Source organism: Passer montanus, unplaced genomic scaffold, assembly GCF_014805655.1.
Source record: "Passer montanus isolate IOZ18808 unplaced genomic scaffold, ASM1480565v1 scaffold4, whole genome shotgun sequence".
Classification (NCBI taxonomy): domain Eukaryota; kingdom Metazoa; phylum Chordata; class Aves; order Passeriformes; family Passeridae; genus Passer; species Passer montanus.
The window spans coordinates 12,213,821-12,238,289 of record NW_024368818.1 but is presented as its reverse complement, the minus strand read 5'-3'; the positions used below and the strand labels follow the sequence as shown (position 1 = coordinate 12,238,289).

Below are 24,469 nucleotides of genomic sequence, written 5' to 3'. Positions count from 1 at the left end.
TCAGCTCACCTAGTTTGTAAAACAATGATTTATGTCAGGATTTATGAAGCATGGTGGGATCTTCCAACTTGCTACACCATCTACAGTGAAACCCAAGCAAAGATGAAGAGATGTTTGTCTCTTGCAAACAAAATAGAGAAAAAAGCAGAGGAAGCAGAACATGGAAATCTAAAAATGCATAGGATTCTTGTGATCATCCTTCTGCAATGCTAGGTGTCCAAAAGTGAGCAAGCAAGTAATGAAAAACCCTAAGCAACACAGATGGCTTTTGGGTGTATGTTAGATCCCCAGTCAGTTGTTAAGTCCTTACTTAAAACAAACCTTATCAGACAAAAAAGACCAACAAACTCCTGGACTGCTTCTTCCAAAAAAAGTTTCTCAATATACTCCAACAATAAAACAATGACATAATTTTTGAGTAATTCAAAAGCCCCAAGAATTAGTAATAAGTGATTTTTCATGTCTCCTCTTAAAAAGCTAATGTGCTACTAGCACCAAAGCTGAAGTTCCTCTTCTCAAACAAGTATTTTCAAGCAAGCAGATTCCCTTTAATCAGTGTACGACCTCTAAATGGTCCAGACATTACAACATACTCCGTCACTGATATCAAAACCATTTAATTTCTAAAATTCAATTTAAAAGGTTTTGGATTTTTACTTTCTATTAAAGGAACACTTTCTGAATCATTTTAGGAGCCATGTTCTGCAGTTAGACAAAGTGCAGCTAAGTGAAAAGTGATGCTATTTAAATTAATTCTGTTTAAAACCAGAGCTTCAATGAAAAATGAAGATGAATGTAAGCATGAGAGCTTACACAATTGTTGGTGAAAAAGTATTGCAGATACTGCATGCATACAAGTTGTAGAAACCACTTGGAAAAAAACTGAAATTCCATTAGGTTAATACAACACATCACACAACAACTTGGCAAATATCAAACCTTTAAGAGCAAACTTTTAATGTTACTTTTTTGTGCCTTGCAGCAAACAAGTTAATATCCTCAAATATCCCAGTAACACCCCGAACACTTCAGCAGCTCCATTTTAGAGATTCATATCACAAGTAAGTTGTAATGGCATACACTAGGTACAATTTTACTATACATTTTCTTTCAAAAACATAAAGGTGGAGCATTCTAATGCTACATCTTTACATATATATATATAGCTATATCTTTTTTATATATGTATCTTTACATATATATATATAGCTAATTTCCTTTCTTTTTCTACTTTTTTTCTTGGACATTGTTTCCCATTTTCCCTTTTCAGACTACCAGAAATTACAAAGGTTAATGATAAAATTAAGGAAAGAAGCTATATCTGAATATTATGAAGTCATTTGTAATCTTCCCAAGTCAATGAGGGAAATGTGCCTTTAAGCCTGTTCACCACTGACTCTTCTCATCAGACACATACATGGAACTATCTTTCACCTATAAATCCTTGAAGCCTTAGGCTGTATGCAACAATTTGGATACACAACATTTTTAGCTTTTCAAATCTATTGTGATAATACCAGGGCAGGTGATAAGGGGCACATAAAGAGCAACAGAGATTGAGTGGAAGTCAAGGGTGTCATGACAGCAAGGTGTGGCTAGGACTGGAGATCTAACTGATGACTTTTCAGAGTCCTGAAGAGACACTAAGAAGAGTTTTGAACATTGAAGCTTTTTGATCTAGATGTCTCTCAAGTATTACAAGAGGTACTCATATATTCTTAAACTTAAAATCTTAATGCCTCGATCACCTGAAATAGAGCACAGGCTATATGATGCTTCAGGAGACATGTACTTCATCATTCATGAAAAATCCAGGTTTTCTTTTTATTTTGTTAGTATCACAAAGCAGATGTATTTTCAGAGCTGCAAGTTATTAGATTGACAGTATTTCCCTTTGCTTCCTGTAGTAATTAAACTGCACTGACATTAAACTGTTTTTTTCAACAGGCTTGACCTTAAGAAGATCTCAGTGCATGTTAAAGTTTTCTTTTACAACAATCCTTAGGTGTCATCCAGTACATTAGCTACTGCATTCATCAAGGAAATGGAGACAATAAACTTAATATCTTCTCTTTCATCAATACTTTCCCCTAAAAACAAGGCTTAGCAGTTTTTTACTTATTCATCAGTTTTGATTGTTTTTAAGATATTAACAGCTTATTTCAATACAAATGGTCAAGTCAAGAAGCCAGCTTTGTACTAGAAACAATTATTTTAATAACGTCTTTGAGAAAAGGTTGCTATGTTATTGAGCACTTTGGCTGGGAGCTGTAAAGGCAAAGCTGAACTTCTCCCACAGTTCATTATCTTCAGGAGTATTGATTCCTGGATGAGACCACACTCACCACTCAATGTCAGCTCTGCTGACTCCTACTAGCACATCTCAAGCAGCTGTGAGAAAGCAGGGACACAGTAGGAGGGAAGATTAGGGGACAAGCACTGTTGTTTTTCTTGTCAAGCAAGACAAACAACAGGAGTAACAGGCAGTGAAGGTAGAGATGCAAAACTACTTTGGAGCATTATCCTAAACTAAGTGGCACTTCATGAACTCTGTGACCAGGCATCCAGGTTTGCCAATGCTACTTTATGGATATAGACCCAGCATACCGTTAGGCTTAATCCTCAGATCAACAAAACAGAAATGATTTCTCCATGACAAGCATGTACTGAAGATCATGCTGACAAATCTCAGCAATGTGTATCTCACTTAAAAATTTTTATTTGAGAAAGGTCTATTTTCCAGTTGGCAGCTTTAGAGTATTACCAGAAAAATATACTGTTGTCAAATAATTGGTCACACCTACTAAAACAAATGTGGTTAAAATACAAATACTATATTAGTTTCATTTGTTCATAAAAGTCAAAATGTAGTCAAAATGTAAAAATTTCAAGTTTTCTAGCCTCCAGAAAAATAAACAACAAAACATGTATTTATACAAGCAGGTGCCAAGAAAATGTAATAGCAAGTTTTTTAATAAATGTTCTGCACATACTTACAGGTTGAGCAGACTAATAGTGCTCTCACCACAAGCTCACTGAGTAGCTTCCACTTCTGCCTCACTCTGGAGGTGACAACTGGAAGGATAATCTCTGCAGGGACGTAGAACTGAATCGAGTATGTCACAAAAATCCCAAAGGAGTACAGAATTTTTACAGACTGATACAACCTGTTGAAAACATTTACAGTCATGTAAATATATAAGTTGCAAATTCTTAATAAAAAATTCGCTTGAAAACGGCCCTAAGGAGATACATATATATGTATATATGAAATATTATTTTTTCCCCAACAAACATAAATATATTTTAACTGCCTAAAAAATTGCAGAAGATAAGCCAACTAGAGTAAGTCTTCCAATAAAGGGCAGACATCCTTACCACTGTTACTTGTGGCTGAGTAAACAAATTACAAAGAGCTATCCATGCCTCCAACAGGTTAAAATTTAGATATATTTTTAATTCGTGCTGCATTAATTACAAGCATTTGCCGTTACTTGTAGCAAACTGACAGAAATTGAGTCTTTGTATGATTTTCTTTCTATGGACATACATAAAAAATCTTGGGTGAGGGCTTGGTTCATTGCTTCAGTCCTTAAAAAGATGTTCAACTGAAGCAAAGCCAACATGCATAAGTAAGAAAATAAAAAACAGCAGCAAGAGTAAGGAAAGAACAAATGGGACCTTGATCTCTGTATCTCTCAAAGCCTGACAGGGGTCACTTAAAGCATTCTCTCTTTGGGTATCACGGTCTGTATCTGCATTAGTAAATAAAATCCAGCCAGACTGCTTTTGGCCCCTTATCCTGTGGCCAAATGGCACAGCATGGCAAAACTTTCATCTGTACAGCTCAGCTCTTGTCCACCATACTTTCTATGATTCTATGACATGAGGAAGAAAAGAAAAATAGGATTCAACTAAAAATACATTTTGACTTATAAGTCTGATATTATCTGTATCAAAGGTCTGGCCATCACTGTACACAACTCCGGCAATCGCCAAAGGCACATTCAAATGGACAGAAAAGCTATTGCATCAATTTACATGCTGACATAATGGTGTAGCTAGTTTGGAAGCTGCTGCTTTTGTGACACTCATCTTTTTGACTGCTGAGCAGCTTTTAAAAATTTAGAGGGAACAAGAGTTCTGCAAGATTGTCCTTATTCCAGAAGTTTAGATATATTTTAGCTGGTTAAATTTCAGCTGACCAGATACCCAGAATTCACCTCTACTCCTCAGGATTCAGACTACCCCAAGCCTTTACAAAAGTAATTTCTAAAATATATTCAAAAACAGGATTAGTAAGCATCTCCATTACACTATTTTTCTACAGCTCTATGAGGATTAAAACTTTCCAAATTAAAAAAATAATTTTTATATTACTGAGGTGATTTTACTAGTAATTTAATATTATATTCCAATCAGAAAAAGATGACTCCTTAGGCTACCTTTTAATAAAAATCTAAATGATTCATATGTGCTAAACCTCTTTTCAATTTGTCATTTTAGATTTCATTATATCCATCTGAAGGGTAGAAACATTGGCAAACAGCGCAACAAAACTTGCAGAACAACACAGCCAGACCAAACAGAGCAATAATTATGCGAAGCCTTCACCTGAACTAGTCCCATGTGAAGTCTTGTCAAACTTCAATACACCAATGTTTGTATGGTTAGCAACCTTTGGGATTCACAGTAAGGGAACTGTTGCACACAGACTCACTTATATCTTAACAAAGAACAGGTGGTGGAAAGAACCTTCATATTCAGCCTTAAGAAGACAAGAACCCAAATGAGAACTAAGAAGAAATTTTTTACAATGAGGCTACTGGAAGCTGCGGATGTACATCCCTGGAAGTGTTCATGGCCAGGCTGGATGGAGCTTGGAGCAACCTGGTCTTATGAAAGATTTCTCTGCTCATGGCACAGGGATCAGAACAGATGATCTTTAAAGGTCCTCTCCAACTGAAACCATTTTATGAATCTACGAGACCCAAACCAAGGGTACTAAGAAGTACTAATGCAGAATTTACTATACTTTACATCTGAAAATACTGAAATCTACTCTTTAAGTCAATTTTCAACATATTCTAAGCAATATATTATGCTGAGTGACAATTTGTACTTCCAAACACCATCTAAAATAGTACAGCACCAAGTCATTTATCCAAAAGCACCAATCTAGCAGGATTTTTTTAATACAAGTAGTCCTCTATTTAAATTAAACTTAAGAACTTAACTAGTCTATGGCCTGTGTATGCCTTCCGGTCAATTAATCTACCCAAAAGCACCAATCTAGCAGGATTTTTTTAATACAAGTAGTCCTCTATTTAAACTTAACTAGTCTATGGCCTGTGTGTGCCTTCTGGTCAATTAATCTATGGGAACATCAAATAAAACTCAGAAAGTGGCAGAATTTTAATTTAATTTTCTTTATCAGAAAAAGCTTCTTTTTAAACAGGGGTTGTCCAGCTGGAATTAAGCACATAAGCCAAGTCTCACTGCTTAGATACATTCCAGGTCTTTCGCCAGTCTGTCTTGTGAAAAAATTCCTTTGCTCCTTGCAATTCCTCTGGTTCGAACTGGCAACTTAGTGGCTTTTTATGTGAGGACCAAATAGCAAAATACTGTCCTATGGTTCACTGGAAATTTGTTTTGCTAGCCCAGTTAATTGCAACCATTTGTCCCTGAGTACTGTATCAGGTAGACCCACAGTCCTGCACAGCAGCAGCATCGTACATCACAATCCCTGAGCGCACCACTAGCTGCTTCTCCTAATTTTGTTTGGTGCTCTGGGGTACTCTCCAGGGTAGGACAAAAACAGATGACTTTGTTAACTGTGGATATGTGCCCTGAGTAGCTTTGGGGTTATTACACTTATAATGCCAATTTCCAACCCTATAGAGCACCAGTTTCCATCTCTTTTATTATCTGTTTCCTTGCATTAGGCCTGCAAAGCCATCAGCAAAAATATCATCATCATCACATCTGCACTGTAGCCAAGAGCTATTTGAAAACTCCTATGTGAACAGCTCTGTTAGACAGCAGGGATGCAGAATAAAGTTCATTCTGCTGCTTGCATGACCACAATAAAAAGCAACAGTGAGTAGCAACCTTAGCTTATTCCACATTCCTCTCATTCTCTGTTTTTTAGTAACACTTCTCTTAAGGCACAAATAAACCCAAAGCTACCATTTAAAACAAGCTTTTCACTAATCTTATAAACAACAAGGACTGCCATGTTACATTAGAAATAGAAGTATTTTTTCTTTCATCTGCATTACACAGAATAGATACAGTAAACATTTGCAGATTTCTGGTTTTTATTTTTTTTTAATGTCAGAGAATCACAATTGGTTTGGGTTGAGAGGAATCTCAAAGATCATCCAGTTTGAACTCTCCTGCCATGGGTAGTACCTTTCACTAGATCAGATTACTCAGAACTCCATTCAGCTTGGTCTTTAACACTTCCAGGGATGGGGAGTCCACAACCTCTCTGAGCAACCTGTTCCAGTGTCTCTCCACCTTCACACTACAGAATTTTTTTCTAATTTGTAACCGAAACCTGCCCTCCTTTAACTTAAGGGCATTCCTTCTTGTCCTATCACTACATGCCCTTGTGCAAAGTCCCTCTCCAGCTTTCCTGTAAGCCTCCTTTAGGTACTGGAAGACGCTGTAAGGTCTTCCCAATGCCTTCTCTTCTCCAGGCTGAAAATCCCCTAGCTTTCTCTGCCTGTTATAGGAGAGGTGCTCCAGCCCTCGGATCATCTCAGGTTGTCCTCTGGACGTGTTCCAACAGGTCAACATCTTTCTTGTGTTGGGGGTTCCAGAACTGATGCAGCCCTGCAGGTGGGGTCTCAGCAGAGCAGAGCAGAGCAGAGGGGCAGAATCCCCATCCTGGCCCTGCTGCCCACACTGCCCTGGATGCAGCCCAGGACAGGTGTGGCTTTCTGTGCTGGGAGTGCCCATGGCTGGGTCATGATGAGCTTTTCATCCACCCACACTCCCAAGACTTTCTCCCCAGAGCTGCTGTCAATCCACTCTCTGCCCAGCCTGTACCTGTGCTTGGGATTGCCCTCCCTTGCTAAACTCTTGTGTGTGTGTATGTACGTGAAAGGATATAAATATATATATAATGAAGAATATTGAAGGGAAGGGAAAGGGAAGGGAAGGGAAGGGAAGGGAAGGGAAGGGAAGGGCCCAAATCTCAGTTGTTACAACAGCAGTATAAAAACAAAGCAAGCAAACAAGCAGTAAGAAATAGATTAAAGTTCTAGCAATGAAAAATCATTCATCCTTCAAGACACATTTTTTATACTCTCATGTATTAAACATTTGAATCAGTCTGGCAATTAAACAAAACTTCTTAAGAATATTAAAAATGCATAGTTCACATTGACTCTAAGGAATGAAAAGGAGGAAAAGAAAGTGGAAAAGTAACACTTAAAAACTGAGAACATTCTTTACGTGTGTTCTCTTTTTCAAATAAAAAAGTCAGCATTCAGATCATCTAAGCAGGGTTTTTTTCCCCAGTAATTTGAGATTTCACTACTTTAATAAGCTACTACAACAGACACTGAAGAAGTAGATGCAATTATATAACCTGTAAAACATTATTGATCAGAATGAAAACATTAAAATTGTTTTCAGTTTTAGCACTTTTGCACTGCTGATGTAGCTAATTTTAGGCCTATTAACAAAAGTATTTAAAAACTAAATTATATTAGAGAATAGTTAGAGTATATACATCCACAAACAGATACAAAACTAATTATACAGCAGTTGAAATCATCTTCAGTGCATCTTTAGCATGTGACATGTGCAGCCCTCATAACATTAAAAAAATAGCTAAATAAAAAATTGTAGTATCCTCAAGACACTGGCAAATGTAAGCTTCATTCTCCTGATAGGAGCTCATCATATACACTATCCATGGACTTGCCCTTGAACTACAAACCTGTCCATCTTTGATGTCTTCTATTCCATTTGGCCACCTGCTATACTCAGTGATTACACTAAAAAGGGCACTATATTACCAGGATATCCAAGGTAAAAGTAGCTCGTTCCAGAACTGCATGACAGCTTCTTGCAAACTGTATATTCCCTCCTTCAACAGTCCTGGAACTAGCTCCTTCTAGAGATGGAATGATTTATAATATCGTTGATCAGCATTTGTAGTATCATTGATCACCCTCTCTATGCAAGTCCTTTTAATATGGAAGAAATGACTGGCTAGGACCACAGCTCTATTGTGGATACATTAAAAGTCTGAGCACCCTGATGGCACTGAGGCATGGGACAACCTTTCCAACATTTCTGCCTTCTAGATTAATGCTTTTCCATCACAGAAGCACTTACCACTTATCCTGTGGCAGGTTTAAAGTTATGCTGCCTTTGACTTCATCTCCAAAGCGCATATAGCCTAGGGTGGCCAGTGAGATGTACAGTGCCATGACTATTGCCATCCCAATGTTCAGTGCCTGCGGGAAACGTGTGCTGTCCTTCATTCTGTTCTCCAAAGGCAGTACCTGGAAATGCAGGAAGACTCAATCACATTTTATGTTCTCAGAGTAAAACTACTTGTCTCCCCTCTTTCAATGCCAACTTCCAAAATCCAAATTTATAAAATCTTATTTTATAAATAAGATTATTCTACAATAATGTTTTACCGCCTGGATGGTCACAATGTTCACTGTACCCAATAGAAAAACTCAGTTATTGAAAAGCACATATTTTAGTTGGAAAAAAACTTCAGTGTGGAATCATAAAGCAATATTTATAGGTTAGAAAAACTGCCAAGAGAAACTTATGGTTTTCAGATGAAAATACATAAGCAATGAGAGTAACACGATTTTTTGTTTTGGTAACAAAATTTTTCAGAATCCAAGGATATTTCTCCTGTTCCTGTCAGGTATGCCTGCTCTGTCAGTCCCCATCACAGACAAACCTGCTGACACACAAGCTCAGCCTCAGCACACAGCCTCAGCTCTCCCAGCAAGGAATCTGGAGTCCATGACTACCAGAATGCAGTCCCATGCACTTTCTCATCTCTCTGTCAGAAACAGGGCCAGGCACACTAAGCCCTGCTTTTCCTAAACACAGTGCTTTGAGCCCCACATAGTCAAGCCACCTCACTGGACCTGCCATCACTTCAAAGTTAAGACACAGGTGTTGCAACCATTACTGCATGAAGTTTGCTGGGGATTGCCTTCTACTTGCACTTTTCAGCATTCAGCAAATACATTCAGTAAGCTCCAACTGAAGTTTTTAAACACCCAGACAAAATTTCCAAGCAAGGCAGTAAAACCAAGTGACAAGCTCACATATTGCTCTCCCCACCTTCAATTTCACCAGCAAAACAGATCATTAAAACATCACCTGAAGGTACAGCTGAAGGTACATGGAGACTCCTAGACAAGCACACTTTCCCCACCTCTTTCAGGAGAACTGTACAGTCATCTCAAATACTGAATATGGGATACAGTCCAAGATTAAGATACATAATACTTAAAGTCTACATCTAAGTGAAACATCCAAGCTTCTATTGATGCCTTAGGATTTTAGCTTTTCTATTTTCATATATTTGTAATCCTGCAATTCTTTAGTGTATAACTCTAAACTCCATATACAGTGTTAGCTACTGTTTTTCCATTTTGGTCAGACAAAACAATTCCTCTCTAGGCCTGGGAAGCAAGGACTTACCACCTCAGCCCCAAGAGATGTAAACAAAAGTGAGTTGGCGGGCAGCAAACTTGGAGTAAAATTACTGCATTACCTGAAGCTGTAATTGGAAGATTAATCCCCAATATGCAAATGGATCCAACTTATAAAAGTATGGAAACCCATGACCTGTCATCCATTTTTGGGTGTAGTTCCTTGGGGGCTTCATCTGCCCTAAATGTACCTGAAGGCCCTTTAATAAATATAACCACTTTTAATTCTCTTCATTTTGTCTGGCCTTTGTTTTTAGCTAGTCCCAAAAAGGCATCACTATGATGAAATTAGCTAATGAAGATCTAGGCAATACAGACAGTGGAATAAAGTTCGCAGTTCAGCTTATCTTTCAGTAGACATGCAGGTTATATTTGATGATGCACAGTTAATTAAAGAAGCTTGTCATCCCTGGTTAGCACTTATGTCATAGCTAATGCAGACAAACAGTCTCAGTGCAATAGGGTTGCCCTGTAAAAGCTAGTGTTCATCATACAAAATTGCTTTTTAATTGACTGAATATTTACTATTTAAGCAATATGAGTTATGAAAAAAGCAGATTTCATCCACTAATTAACTAACAAATTGATATCTCTGAATTGTTGACATATTATTTTCTATACAGCAATTACTCCTTTCCTCCTAGTCACCCACTGACATTTACTTCCTGACTTGTAGTAGCATATCACCACTGCCACATGGCCCTACCTTGCCTATATTTCAAATCCCAAAAAGCAATTTTACACTTGGGAACCAAGAGGTCCCTACAAAGGTGCACAATTAGAGGCAATTTTCATTCCTATTCAATTAAAATGCATTATACAAGTTAATTTCTCTATATATTTCAGAGCCTCTACTGCTGATGTTGTTCCTCCAGAAAGGAGCCTGAGCTTGGACTGTAACTTGATCTGGTGGGGAATGCAAAATTTAAACAAAGAAGAGTTTCAAAAATTAAATCCATTTTTAAATGAGTGTAGACCAGCAGGAAGAATACAAAAAGAGACATGGTCTGTAACAGACTCTGACCAGGATATATGCCTTTTAAATATTTTTATGTTTTAAGAAAGTTCTTTTCACAGGCCCACAAGATTATCATTGAATTGTCTATCTCAAAATTAGTTCATAAATGAAGTAAAGGACTAGTGGCACACACTGTGTTCAATGTTCTTGAGTCCAAAGGAAGCATTAAAAGTTTCTTTTTAAATTTCTAACTATACAGATTTTTTTTTATCTTTAGCATTTAAACCCAACCAGTTTAGCATTTAAACCCAGAAGACCCATGTTTCTCCAAGAAAACAAAAATTTAAAGCAATTAAAAACCATTATAGGACAATGCTCTTAAGCATATACACTCTGCTCTTTAACTATCCACAAAACCAAGTTTACTCATTAAATGCAATGATGTAATTTCCTGTATACTCATGAGTAAATCAGAATAAAACATACCCATTTATACTCATGTTCTCATATCATCATCCTCTCTTTAACGCTACAACTTTCATTTTTGCTGAGTTTAAGAAAATGTGACACTAAAAGAAATACAGGATAATGAGACTGGAGGTGAGAGACACATTAACATATGTAGACCTTGAAATTATACTTAAAAATGCTAATTCCTTCCATCTTATCCTTGAGTTAGTATCAGGACTACATGTGCCTCCAGGCTGAATGGATGAGAATGCTGATGCAGCCTTTTGTGCATCACTCAGTCCAGGTGAGAGTGTCTCTGCCCAGCTCAGCACGAGCCATCCCTGGTTCAAGCACCCTCTCTGAGCAGCAGCAGCAATCTCATTATTGTCGTTGCAGGAGATGGTTCCCTCAGTAAAACTGATCCCCAAAGAAATCATGCAAAGAACTTGAGCCAGGTTTTATACAGTATTCAGTATCACCCACTCCAGACAAGCTATAAAGTCCTGTAACTCACAGGATTAGCATGACAAAGAGTAACAACACATATATTACCAAAATCATCCAGCTCCCTAAGCTGCTGAAACTCATCAGGATCCAAAAGATCAGTGGAGTGTTCACAAGCAGACAGAGGCTGCCAGGAGATATGATGTGAGCCAGTGCCTGGTCTGATACTGAGTCACTAGTGGGCAGCTACTGGATAGATCTTCACTGTAAAATTTCTTTCCACTCCCTGCACAACTCCTCTTGCAATGACTTCAGAAAACCTAACATTTCATCTGAATGCAAGAGACAAGATTCTTTTCACAAATTCTATTTAGTACTGGTTTTACTGCTTCCTTTCTGGAACCAGGAGGTGAGATGATTTAAGATTCAGTTTCAAAGATACGTATTTTTAACCTTTTTATTTAATGACTCTCCTCTGTGCTTCTGATTTCCATGCTGTGCTTCCTTCAAACTCTTTCCCCTTCACTTCACACTAGTCCCTGTCATAGCCCTAAAGACCTATGAAATCAGATATTTTAGACTAAGCTTATTCTTTTCATAATTTCTCAATTTCCATCCTTTTTTTTTCTTCTCCTCGCTAGAGAGTAAACTCTCTATCATTTTTCTATGTCAGGTGCTTCACAGAGTTTTTCCTACATTTTTTGAGACATTTTCACACATCACTACTATTATACTCCTTGAAACTTAATACCAGGTTCTTTTAGTTACAATCAAACTTTGGTTTCTTAAAATTGCAAAATAAGCACAGTACATCTTGCTTTCATCCACCAAATAAATTCAAAACTACCCATAATTAACTGGCAAAGAATCATAACTGAATGTTTGAAATAACCTGGCTAATCTGATATCATTCATTATGCAAAGTGCTTACCCCTTCATTTCAAGCTGCATGAAGTAGGTATAAACATCCCCAGTAATACCATTGCCTCCTCACCTCTTGCCTTGAATACCCTGCTACACTCACAGTCTTCCTGCAAATAAGCTGCAGGGGACTGCCTAATTTTAATCAGAAATCTCTACTGTACTTTTCATATAACTGCACCAAAAAAATGCACAAGAGATTTCGACCGGCAGACAATCAGATAAACTTTTATTTCATTTTCATAGCCACTAAAAGCTAATCTTGTAATGGATAGCTTAAGAGCACACATGCTCAATATTGAAATACATAGTCACCTTTCAATTTCTCAGGAAATCCCACTAAAATGGCCATCCTTTATCCCCTGCATTTTTAAAGTAAGTATATCAGGTAGACAGCTATATAGAAGTTTTGACTGGCTTAAGCTAGAGACAACTCAAGAATTTTGGAAAATTAAAACCAATATATTTATCAAGTTACTCAGGGAAAAAAATCTCTAATCAAGCCCTACAACAGCAAAATAAAGCCCTGTTCAGTGAAAGCAAAAAAGCTGATATCAAAGGTATTCAAGATATGTAAACCTAAATTCTACTACCTAACCTCCAAAGACAAAATATTAAATCCTCAGCAGACAAACACAGTGCAAGCCTGGCCCATTCCTTCTTATCTGCAGAAGGTACCAATGAATTTATCTGCTCACTGAAAGGTGGATTTACAACCACACAGCCTATGGGGGAACTGTCTGCAGAGAAATAGTTACCTCAAGTAAAATAATAATAACATACACCATTATTATATTACCATGTTTGCTTGCTGGTCCTAGTGCACCTTCTCTTGCACCTCACAGAAAAAGGCCATGCAATATTTTGAGCAACAGGCTTCTATTCCATCACTTTTAGATACATTTTTAAAGCTCACTCTCTTTACTAAGCTACAGAACATCACTATTTACAACACGTACAATAAACAATCCAATTTTCCTTAACAGATCTCTCATGACTGCAAACAAAAGGGCAGCTACTATTACCCAAGGAAAAATGCAAGCCAAATGGTGACTGTACATCAATTTTTATAGTAAAAGTTTTATATGAAATAAATAAATCCAGAAGACAAGTTCTCACTACAGAACACAGTACCTTCTGAAATTTGCTGAGCAATTCAAATCACTCCAAAAACCAATATCCTCAGACTCCAGTAAAGCCCCTTTCCACTTGTTTCACCAGGAAAAAGAATTACTTGCCTACACAAAAAAACCAAACCCAATCTACCACCCTATTCTGACGGGATTGATTTAACAATGCTTGAAGGAATTGTGTAAATCTTACCTAGCTTGCTGTCCAAACTTTGCACTCTCCAGGGTTTTTTTTCTTATATTATGTTCAAGAGTTTATCACTTTATTATTACATTTATTTAATCTTTAGCTTGCTCTGAAACTTAACAGAAGTTCTGCAAGTTTGTGTATTATCGTGTCTTATGTGACTTTGTGAACCAAATCCAAGAAATTTCTCTCCAATGAAAACTGAAAATGATAAAGCAGCATTTTTATTCAGTCATCAATATTTTAAAATATTTTTAAATATCTGTCCTGTCAAAATAACTGAAATGTTATATTCTTTACTGGCCTTTACAATAGTATGTAGTTTTATTGAGCAAAAGATAAATGCTAATAGAAAATTATGTTTCTAATTTATCAGACAGTTCCAGCCTCCAGTCACTTGGACTGCAGCCTACAGAGTACACAGTACTATGGTCTAATATGTTCTGTATAAGTTATTCTACTCTCAAAATTTCCACAAGGTAAGTGATAAAAGAAAAAACTACTTAGAAATGCAAGTGTTGCTGAAGGGTATATTTCAATCTACTGCAACAATACATAAAGATGTAGAATATGACTGTGTATTTCTGGACTCTTTCTGGCTCAGGAGGTAAAAATGAAACTTCCCAAAGCTGCAACGGCACTTAAATTTTTATGCCAGCCAATGATCAAACCCACATTGAATTTAAGTCCCCTCAAAATAAGTTATAATGATTACTAAGTTCCCACCTATCCCTACCTGCTTCTTGGTAGGAAAGAGAGAAAAAATGTACAAACTTCAATCTGTTTCAATGCAAATGGTTTAAAATAAAAGATCTTCCCAAAAGGTCTTTTATCTTTTACCTGAAATGCTCCTCCACCCATATGTTGCTTTAGTTTCTAAGAGGACACAGAACAAAGTATACACATATTGCAAGGTCCTGCATGGGGCTGTGCAAATTTCATTACTGCAAAAGTGAAAAAATAAATTACAATGATTTCCACTAAGGATTAATGAGTATGACAGGAAATAAATGGGATTAAGGACCTACAAAATTTTACAACTCAATACAAAAATTTCTCTGCCCTGGGACAAGGAGCCTTGAAAATACAAACACATACACTGTTGGATCAACACTTTAAAAACAATAGGACGCCAACACAGGAAGTGTTTTGCATGTCACATTTTACATTTTACATGGCCATCATTGAAAGACATAACCATCCAATTCTGAAAAGAAACCCCAATCAATCCAAACAGAAGGAAGAGAAAACACTGATGACTTGACTTTCCTTAGAACAGTTCCTTACAATTCAGCTTGCCCTGAGAGCAGCCAGCTTCACAGCTGCACTACTCATCACCTTAGCCATGACACACCTGCCCAGCACAACACAAGGCAAATACACGAAGACAAGCTGAAGAACACACACCACATCACTTCCTGCTATAGTCTTCTCACTCCAAATGCCTTCACCATTACCACATTTTCCCTTTCCACCTCCCATTTCTTTTAGGATTCTTTCTTCTGCTGCTCCTGAGAAATCAGTATAATTTTTCAACCATAATGTTTATTAGGGAGCCATTACTGATGCCTTGAGGATACAAGCCATTACTGATGCCTGCAGAAGTGTTCAGCAGTATATTATTAGGGCTCTCAACTCTGGGACAACACGTATTAATAAAAATTTTAGGTTTAGGAAAGGTATTCCTCAGTGAACATTCAAGAACATTACTGAGTTAAAAATTCCTTTGACAAAATGATAGGTTTATTAATACCTAGTATTTTCAGCCATATAATAAAATAACTTTTTCCAGCTGTTTTCTCCATCATCCTTTATTCAAAAAATGTAAATTATTAATGATTTACAACAGATTTAACTTAAAAAATAAATATGTCGGCAAAATATTTAAGAAGCAAACTAGAACTTAAACTTTATTTATTGCTACATGTAGACACCAGCATGTGCACACACTGCAATGCTACTTTCATCAATGAAAAGCCTGCATAAAGCCTATTATAGATGGTAAAATTAAGATGCTGCTGATTAAATCACAGACATTAAAGTCTAAAACCAAGGATGCAAGTATTTATTTTAGCTAGCTGCTCTCTCCAGGAAAAGTCATTAACATTTCTCCATCTTCAGTGTTATATTCAAAACCTTTTTCACATCATGAAGACTTACATTTAAATACTACTTGCAGAATTCCATACACTGTAGGTAAGTGCTCACTCAGAACATAACAGAAAGGAAATCTTATCCAACCACCACAACTAAGTTCAAAACAGCTGCAGTTTAGAAGACTTATAGAATGATGGGCCAGGGGAACAAAAAATCTGACTCCAAAAAAGCAAAATAAACTGGATAAATATTCCTGCCTGAAATTATTTAACTATGCCTCTTAATTATACGTAACATCAGCATAAGTAGTGTGTGCATTACTCTGCCTCTACTGCATGTATAATAAAGGCAGGCAAGTCTTCCATTTAAGACAGGGTCAGATGTAAAAGGAAAATTAGCTTCTGTACCTCACTGAAACTGTGTCTCAGACCCCAAAACCCACCTGCCATAAGCTGGCAAGGCAGAGCACGACAACTTGGCACTCTAACACTTGCTCTTTGCCCCCTTCTTCAAAGTCACCAAGCACATAATGATTAAGAAAAGTTTCAGGCAAGTAAGCAGTAAACTTAAAATGGTTTTGTTCTTCGATTGTGTAGATGCATGTGTATCTTAGGTTTTCTAAAGAAAAAGAAACATTTGAATGTTGCAAGCATGTGTGTGGGATGCTGCCTGAAAGAATGTTATCCTAGGGGCCTTCTGTTTGTGTTATTAAGAATTGCCTTTAAAATAAGAAGTAATAAAAGTACAATATGTAAAAAAAATGGCTCTCCAGGGTGAAAGCAAGTTTCTCCATTCTCAGGAAGTGCAGATTAATGGTAAGGAATATTTAACTTGGTAAAGAGGTGATACCAAGTTGTCTGATACTTTATCAACATTCATCTGAACTGGGCAGATGTATTTTTTTAACAGTTTCTGATACAACATCTTTCTATCTGCTGTATCTAACAACATTCTCTGTTTGTAACACATGTGCTCATAATCATTTCCTGATTTTGCACAGTAGCTACAACACGCTTCTTGCTGACAACACATCTGAAGTCCACATTTACCATGTACATTTAGTAGTAGGTCATGTCCACAGTCATCAAATCCAGTCCAAACACAAAAACATGCTTGTCCAAATACAAAAACATCCTCAGAGAACTCCCACCTTTCACATTTTGAGAATACAAGCCTTTGCATCATCAAAAAAACCACCAATGGAATTGATAAATCTTGGTCCAAAGAGCTGATGCCGCAAGTAGATTTAGAAGATGTCAGGTTACATGTTAAATGTCTGCTTCTGATAAATACAGTCTGGTCTTAAGGACAAGGGAAGCATGCCATTGGGTTTCTTTTTTTTTTTAAGGACAATACTAATCTGGCAAAAGAGTTTTTGACAATGAGAGGCTTTTATCTCAAAGCAACAGGCCTAACAAGCTCATCTGCATTACTTTCAAAATCCAAATAATGACATTTTAAAATGATAATCCACTTAGTTTTCTCTTTCTAAATCTCCTGGAATTGGTTAGCTGCTGCCTAATGTGATTCCAGAGCCTGTCTTCTGGTATACAAATACCACCCTATCTTCGGCTGCAAAGCTGTGATATCCAAGTTCAAAAGCAGTTTGAATAGACATCTTCAAGTAATAGGCCAAAATATAAGAAGTCTTATTTTCCAAACCTGAAATTAATGTTGGAAAGTAATGTTTTTCTCTTCACTAAGCTAATCCGTCTGCAGCACTCAACAGGAGGGAAAAAATCATACTCAACTGTAAAAGCTGCAGTTAATTTAGCATATTTATATGTAATGGAGAAGGAAAATTATATTTCTTGTTTAAATATTATGATACTATTACATCCTTCTTTCTCCTGAAGCTTATTATAAAACATCACTTTCACATTTGGATTTTTTTTATATCTAGAACAAGAAACCCAACTAGACTTTTGATGCAAAATATTCATTAAGTGTATCAGGTATTACATAAACACAACATTATGCAAAGCTATTACCTGCACATGGCAATGCTACAGACAGAGCCAAGCCTGAAGGCGTCGGTTTACACCCGTCTAAAAAGGGCATTCAAGACTCTTAATTTCATTTTGGACAAACTTAGTCTGAAGTTACTTTTAATTCAGTAACAAAATCTCACATTCATTTTTAAATCAGGTCTACTCACCTGTGGAATACGAAAGCGGCACTCTAACATGGTTCTTACAAAATATTGTTACATGTTCTGTGAAAGACACCTTCACTCTACATCACCCACAGCTCCTGTATTCAAGGAGTAGCATTGGTACCCTCTTCTGTTCTGTGGCCTGAAGAACAGCCCTGTGCTTTGCCAGGCAGCATCATCTGGCACAGGGAACCCACAGCCAGAGAGGAAACCACAGAGGGAAAGCAGCAGCTGCCGAATCTCCCAGCCCCAGCACAGTCCTGTACTCAAAAAGGTTCACTAAGGGCTGAAGATACATTTTCTCCACTTCAAAATCAACATTCTGCCCCCTGAACCAAAATCTTCACTTGAAGGCTTCAACAAAACCAAGTATCTTATGTGGTTTGTTGCATCTATTAAGAGCACTGCATTTCTGCTGGCACTGCTGTTCCACAGGCTGAACTGATGTCACCAGTCAGTAGGATTTTCACAAGGTCCCCCTGATTATGTCAAAATGTAAACTTAGAAGTGATGAAATCCCAAAGCAACTCTCAGCACTACGAATGGTAACCCCAAGACCGACGCTCTCAGCTGCTGTTGCCTACCTCGGGGTCACTGGGTGTCCCTGCTTCCACCTTCTCCTGTTCCCACACAGAAATGATCCCCACCCAGCTGTCAAGACAGCCACCATTTGCAGCAGCAACCTTAGACCAGTCTGGAGCAACCCCGTTTTTACAGACATCTCTAAGTGGCAGCAACTAAATGAACAGCACAAGCAACTGACTGCAGCACTTCTTAATCCTGTTACAAGCATCACTCAGAGTACAGCATGAATTAACATTAATCAGCTCTTCAATAGCACTAACCTTATTCCTGCTATAGCAATTTTAGCAACAAAAAAAAACAACTTGCCTAGACCTTAGCAAATTGCCAAAATTGCTCAAACCTGCCATAAAGTAAGAGTCTAGACGGATCTCACAGGCAGATATGAGCAGCTCAATTCATCACATTAACATCATCAATTCATCACATTAATTGTTTTTATTTTAATGAAATATATCTCAAAATAGTTTTATAATACTGGCTGATGAAATGTTTAAACTAGCTCTTAGTACCACCCCAGTGTTACTTCCTAGGCACTACCTTGGTTCCTTTGAGATCCTCTATTTCAATTATAAATAGTCCACGTTTAAGTTATTACAGACTCAAGTCACTAAAATTGAGGTTCTTCAAGTATATTTATTTAGGGATTGACTATAGCCAAAGCAACAACATTCCAAAATCCATACCGCTAATTTTCTTACAATGCTATGACAGCTAATCAGTCCTAAGCTAATGACAGATTTTAACTAAAACCAAAGTTCATACACTCATCATCTGTAAGACAAACATGGTCTCTCAAGATCAAGAAGAAAATTCTAGTAGGAATTTGCTGAATCATTGCAGCTCTCTGAGCTCTCTGAAACGTGTTCCACTTAGTGACCAGGTCCTGTTTTATTAGTGTCATTAATTTTTATTAGTTACTAATGAACTATAGTCATATTTTAAGTGATGACAAGTGCTAAACCAAAAGAAAAAAAATTAAGATACATATATTTTTGGAACAATGGGATGAAAAAAAACCCAAACAAACACACTGAGAGCAGTTTTCCTCTCTTGTCAGGTTCTGCTTAAGATGACTGCACCAGCTCACAACCTCAGAATTTCATTGTCCCCCTTCCTAACACCCAGCTCTCAAGATGAGAACTGGCACAACACACATTCAGATTGAAGGAAAAGGAAAAATTAGACCTTGTAACTGTTATGCCAACTTATTGTATAAAATTAAGTGATCAAAATCAACTTTTCTGAGAATTAAGACCTTAAGGCTTCTGTTTATAACGCCATGTTCAGACAGCCTCACAGTAATATGAGATATTTGCAAGACATTCCAGAACAAAACCTAAAATCAAGTCTCTAAAAACAAGACCAAGATTACATAAATCCATTTTACATGCCTGCAGTCAGACAACAGTAGACTAAGGAGCCAATCTAATTAAATTGAGCTTTTTTTTTCCCTTACCAGAACAACTCGACCACATGGATATAGGAAGGACAGTAAGACAGGGTAAAAAAGTTACCACACACCAGCTACACAACAGGTTTATGATGGTAACTTACTGAGCTGTAATAACTAGTTATCAATTAAATCATTCACCAAGAATCACATGAAATACTAATTATGTAAAGAGGAAATGTCTTGTCTTGCTTTGCTTCACTTATCTTTTTTTTTTATTTCATGCTTCAACAACTTTATTTAGTTCTGATTGTTCAAATATATGAAATAATTTTTCTTCAGATCTTCTCTATAGTGAATGCAAATACAGCATAAGCATGCACAGCAAACATTCTGCATGCCCAAAATATCCCCAAGAGGCAGGGACATCTTAATATCATTCTGCATATGATGAATGGACATAAAGCTATAGATTTTCACTTTCATTTCAGTAAAGGTAGCCATGTTATATTAATGGTTTTGTGTAATGTAAGCACACACACAAAGTATATTGAACCATAATAAACATAAACATTTAATTTGTTTGTAAACATTAATAACAAGGGGAAAACTTAAGCATGTTTTCCATTTGCTTTGAAGAGGCAGTAAATTATGACCAAGTAAAAAATAGAGACAGCCTATGCAGAAATACATGCAAGACATACTTAACACTAATATCTAATAATATAAAGTAGCATTTTTACATTCTAAAGGTACAAACAGAATAAACCCTATATCATTAAGCTCTTGAATAAAAGAGAGAAAAAAATTGGGTGTTCTTAAAGATATCCTTAGTAACAACCAGGGAGTCAAAAAAGCAAATGATCTGGACAGTTCTTTAAGAGGTTTACACCAGAAGTCAATGCTGCCACTACTGATGTAAATTTAAGGAGCTGTCTAATTTGGGATGTAATGTGCCAGAAAATAATTACCATAAACCAATTGCCTACTATAATTCAATAAACTACTGTTACCAAATGATAAGCCTTCACCACCTTCCCAAAGCTTACAGAGCTCTCACTTGGGATTCCCTGTGTGCTATGCAGTACATGAGCAAACCTGATAAAACTGGGACATGCACCAGACCTACCGTGCATGACACACACAGCAAGTGCAGTCTGTCCCAGGCACACTATATAACCTAAAAGTAACAAGCTTAGTGTAGTCCAGTCTATTCTCTGAGCCTGGGGAGGTTTTTTAGCCCAAGACCTGCAGGCATCAAATAATCTTGGACAAACAGCTGATTTTCTATAATGAAACTTCCAGATGACAAAAGAACTTCAGACACACTCAGATATATGACAGCTAAACCTCTGAATCAATCAGTTCATAAATGAGAAACAGTGGAAAATAGTTTGAAAACACTTTTGTAACATAAGTTAAAAGGTTTTCCTATTCAGCTCTTCTGCCACTGGTAACACAGCAGCAAGATAAAATAATCTGGTTTAAGTCAGAGCTGACAAATCCAAAAAAGAAAACAGACTTGAAAATCTTCTGTGTTATATGAGTCACAGACAATCATTTCAGATTAACTGTATGCTTCTTTGGAGTTGTTTTAGTCTGGGTTTCTTCGGGGTTTTTTTGGGCGATGGGGTGGGGACAGAAGGAGGGGTTGGTTGACTGTTTTTGATTTTTAAGTGTATACTTTAACCACATCACTTGCTTAAATATGTAAATATATAACAAATAAAGTATATACAGTAATTCCCCAGCAATTTATGACCTAACTGTTCCCAGAAGCCTCTTTAGCTACCTTTTAAAATATATCACATGGAACAAAAGTGGTTAACTAATGAGAGGAAAGCTAATGTCTTTGCAAATAATTTAATGGGTGAAGGGATGGGTGTTAACATCTTTGAAATGGTCTTAATGTCTCTACTGGATTTGGGCAGCAGGTTCATTGAAAGCTTGGCTCTGAAACAACCAAGTGGGCCTGCTCAATCCTGAACTTCTAAACTTTGGGGTAAAATAGTAGGTCCAAGAGGGGAGTATGTGGTAGGCAGTTCAGGAAGGCTGTACCCTTCAAGCACCTCAGCAATAGGGAAACGAAGAGGGCAACATGCAGCAGGGAATTTGGGATTAAAGGAGCTGGGGCCTCCGGAACCTCGAGAAAGAAAATCCCGCAGGTGTGTGACCCCAGAGAACTCTCCCTTTATTTAAATAAAATTACAGGACTCTGTCTCCTTTTTGGACATAAACCACATGTGTTTGTGGATTTTCCTGACAGTAACTATTTGGGACTAAGGGCATTTTTGCAGTTTGGGACAGGGTTAAGCATCCAAGCCATGGGGATGTTGTGTCCACAACTTTCACCTTATTTGACCAGACAAACTAATCCTCTTTATACGAAGACAGGAGATTAGTGCTTCAACAAAACCAACAAAATAACAACAGGAGTAAAACTGCCTGTATCCCCAGCACAAAACCTGTGATTTTGAAGAGTCAGTGAAAAGCACTTACCACACCAATTCCTTCAAAAGCAAATACTGCAGTCCCAAAAAACAGTGGGTATTTCTTCCAGCCAACCACAGGTGGCAGTTTCCGAGGATCCGCTAGATCCTGAAGAAAACAAGGCAAAACAGTGCATTAGCTCTTCCTACAATCCTGACTGAGGCATTATGTTGTATGAAAGAAAACTCAGTACATGTTGATAGTAATGTATATGTTGCTATTTACAATCCCTGGTTTTGCTGCCAAACCTAGTCCTCTATACACATTTATAGCCACCTTCCCACACAGAAACTTGCAGATGTATTTATTCTAGGTTCTATCAATGTCACTAGAAATTCTCACATTTAAAGTGAGAATTGGTATGTAGCAGGGAGTATGAATTAAAACAGAAGGGAAAGTGCACACCTCAAATTATTTTTTTCTGCGAACTTCTTAGTGTACTGCTGTTTCTAACCTGCTTTCATACTGCACAGATATTCTTCATAACCATAAAGGACACTAAAAGAACATTTCTTTAATACAAGCCAAAGTTCTGCAGAACAATTAATTACTATCTTAACCAATTTTTTTCATAATTTCTCCTGCCTCCTTGCCCAGTCTATATTCTTATTGCCTATCTCCCATGCTCCACTTCCCATTCATCAAAATATATCTTTTCATTATCTTAAATTAAGGTGCCTCAAATATGAGATAAGGTCGCCTTTCAGAAATTGTCAGTCAGTATATATCTATCAGAAACCAACTGCCTCATTCAACAAACATAACTTGCCATGCTGAAAAAAAACAGATAATAAACTTTTTTCATACTCACTCTAACAATATACTGGTAAATAATCACCAGGCTGACAGCCATGGACAGGTTGGCAAGCAGTGAAAGAAGGGACAGGCTCTTAAGGTCACGAATGAAGACCAGGAGGACCAGGAATGGCAGGAAGCACAGCATGTATACTCGTAAATCAGTATTCCTTTTCTCAGAGGAGCTGCTAGTGGCACTAACATTCACGGGAGCAATTTTACTTTCCAAGAATCCTTCATGGACCTTTATTAAAACAAACAAAACAAACATATTAAACAATGGTAGCAATGAGTAAAGGGTCACACTGCTGTTTTCCTACAGGGAAGTTTGTCTCTCTGTTCCACCGGGAGAGTGACAGGAATTTTGAGATCCCTGTACTCAGTGCAGAGGGGAAGACAAGGCACTTCCAGCAAGTGTTTCATGCTTAAGGCAAATGATGAGATCAGGGCTTGAAAGCATCATTATCTCACCACTGACTAAAGAGGAAATTCACACATGCAGTTTAGATCAGAGTCCTTTCAGAAAGGGAGAGTTTGGTAAACTGGAAGCAAGCCAGACAGATCTGGGCCTAAATCTTAGGAGTTTGAATTTTCCTAGGTTAGATGATAAAATGCTATTGCACCTGAGATCAGTGCCTAGCAACCTTATGCATTCACCATGCACATCATAGCAGCATACATACAAAATAATGTTAGAATATGAACATGCCTGTCTTTCGTTTAATTCAAATAAATTTTTTTCAGTCTTCACTTTTTAATTAATGAACATTAACTCAACTTTAAAAACCATGAGCTCAGAGAGAATTCAGAGTCCTGTATCTAATAAACTGATACAAATTAATGCCTATAAATTAAAAGCAGTACACAATGTGAAGGTGCATTAGATTTTTTTGTACATAATATTACAATAGCTGCATGTAGTGCATATCAGAAGATTGAGTTTGGAACTATTCATGACTATCACTGCTTCTTCTGGAAAAAAGTCAGGTGTGGCTGCAACTGCCAAAAATTTGTTTTGTAGAAATTTACACAGCCATCTGTGCTGTGCACACCACAATCAAAACATCCAGAGCTGGTCGTTATTCTGCTTGCTGCAAAACAAGAACAGTTCAATTTGTTTTAGATCTCATCATGCTGTTTCCCTTAGGTATCCTTTT

At 37.2% G+C, this 24,469-nt stretch overlaps 1 protein-coding gene across 2 annotated transcripts in view; it reads right to left on the bottom strand.

The window, feature by feature from the left end:
• The window catches only part of SLC36A4 (solute carrier family 36 member 4), an 85,754-nt gene that overhangs the window by 42,305 nt on the left and 18,980 nt on the right, over positions 1 to 24,469 (bottom strand). For both annotated transcript variants that reach the window (XM_039718701.1, XM_039718702.1), the window contains 4 exons: positions 23,329 to 23,556; positions 22,527 to 22,625; positions 8,356 to 8,525; positions 2,998 to 3,167 (listed from right to left, as the gene is read on the bottom strand). In XM_039718701.1, coding sequence (XP_039574635.1) covers positions 2,998 to 3,167; positions 8,356 to 8,525; positions 22,527 to 22,625; positions 23,329 to 23,556 — 667 coding nt within the window. The remainder of the gene's footprint in view (positions 1 to 2,997; positions 3,168 to 8,355; positions 8,526 to 22,526; positions 22,626 to 23,328; positions 23,557 to 24,469) is intronic.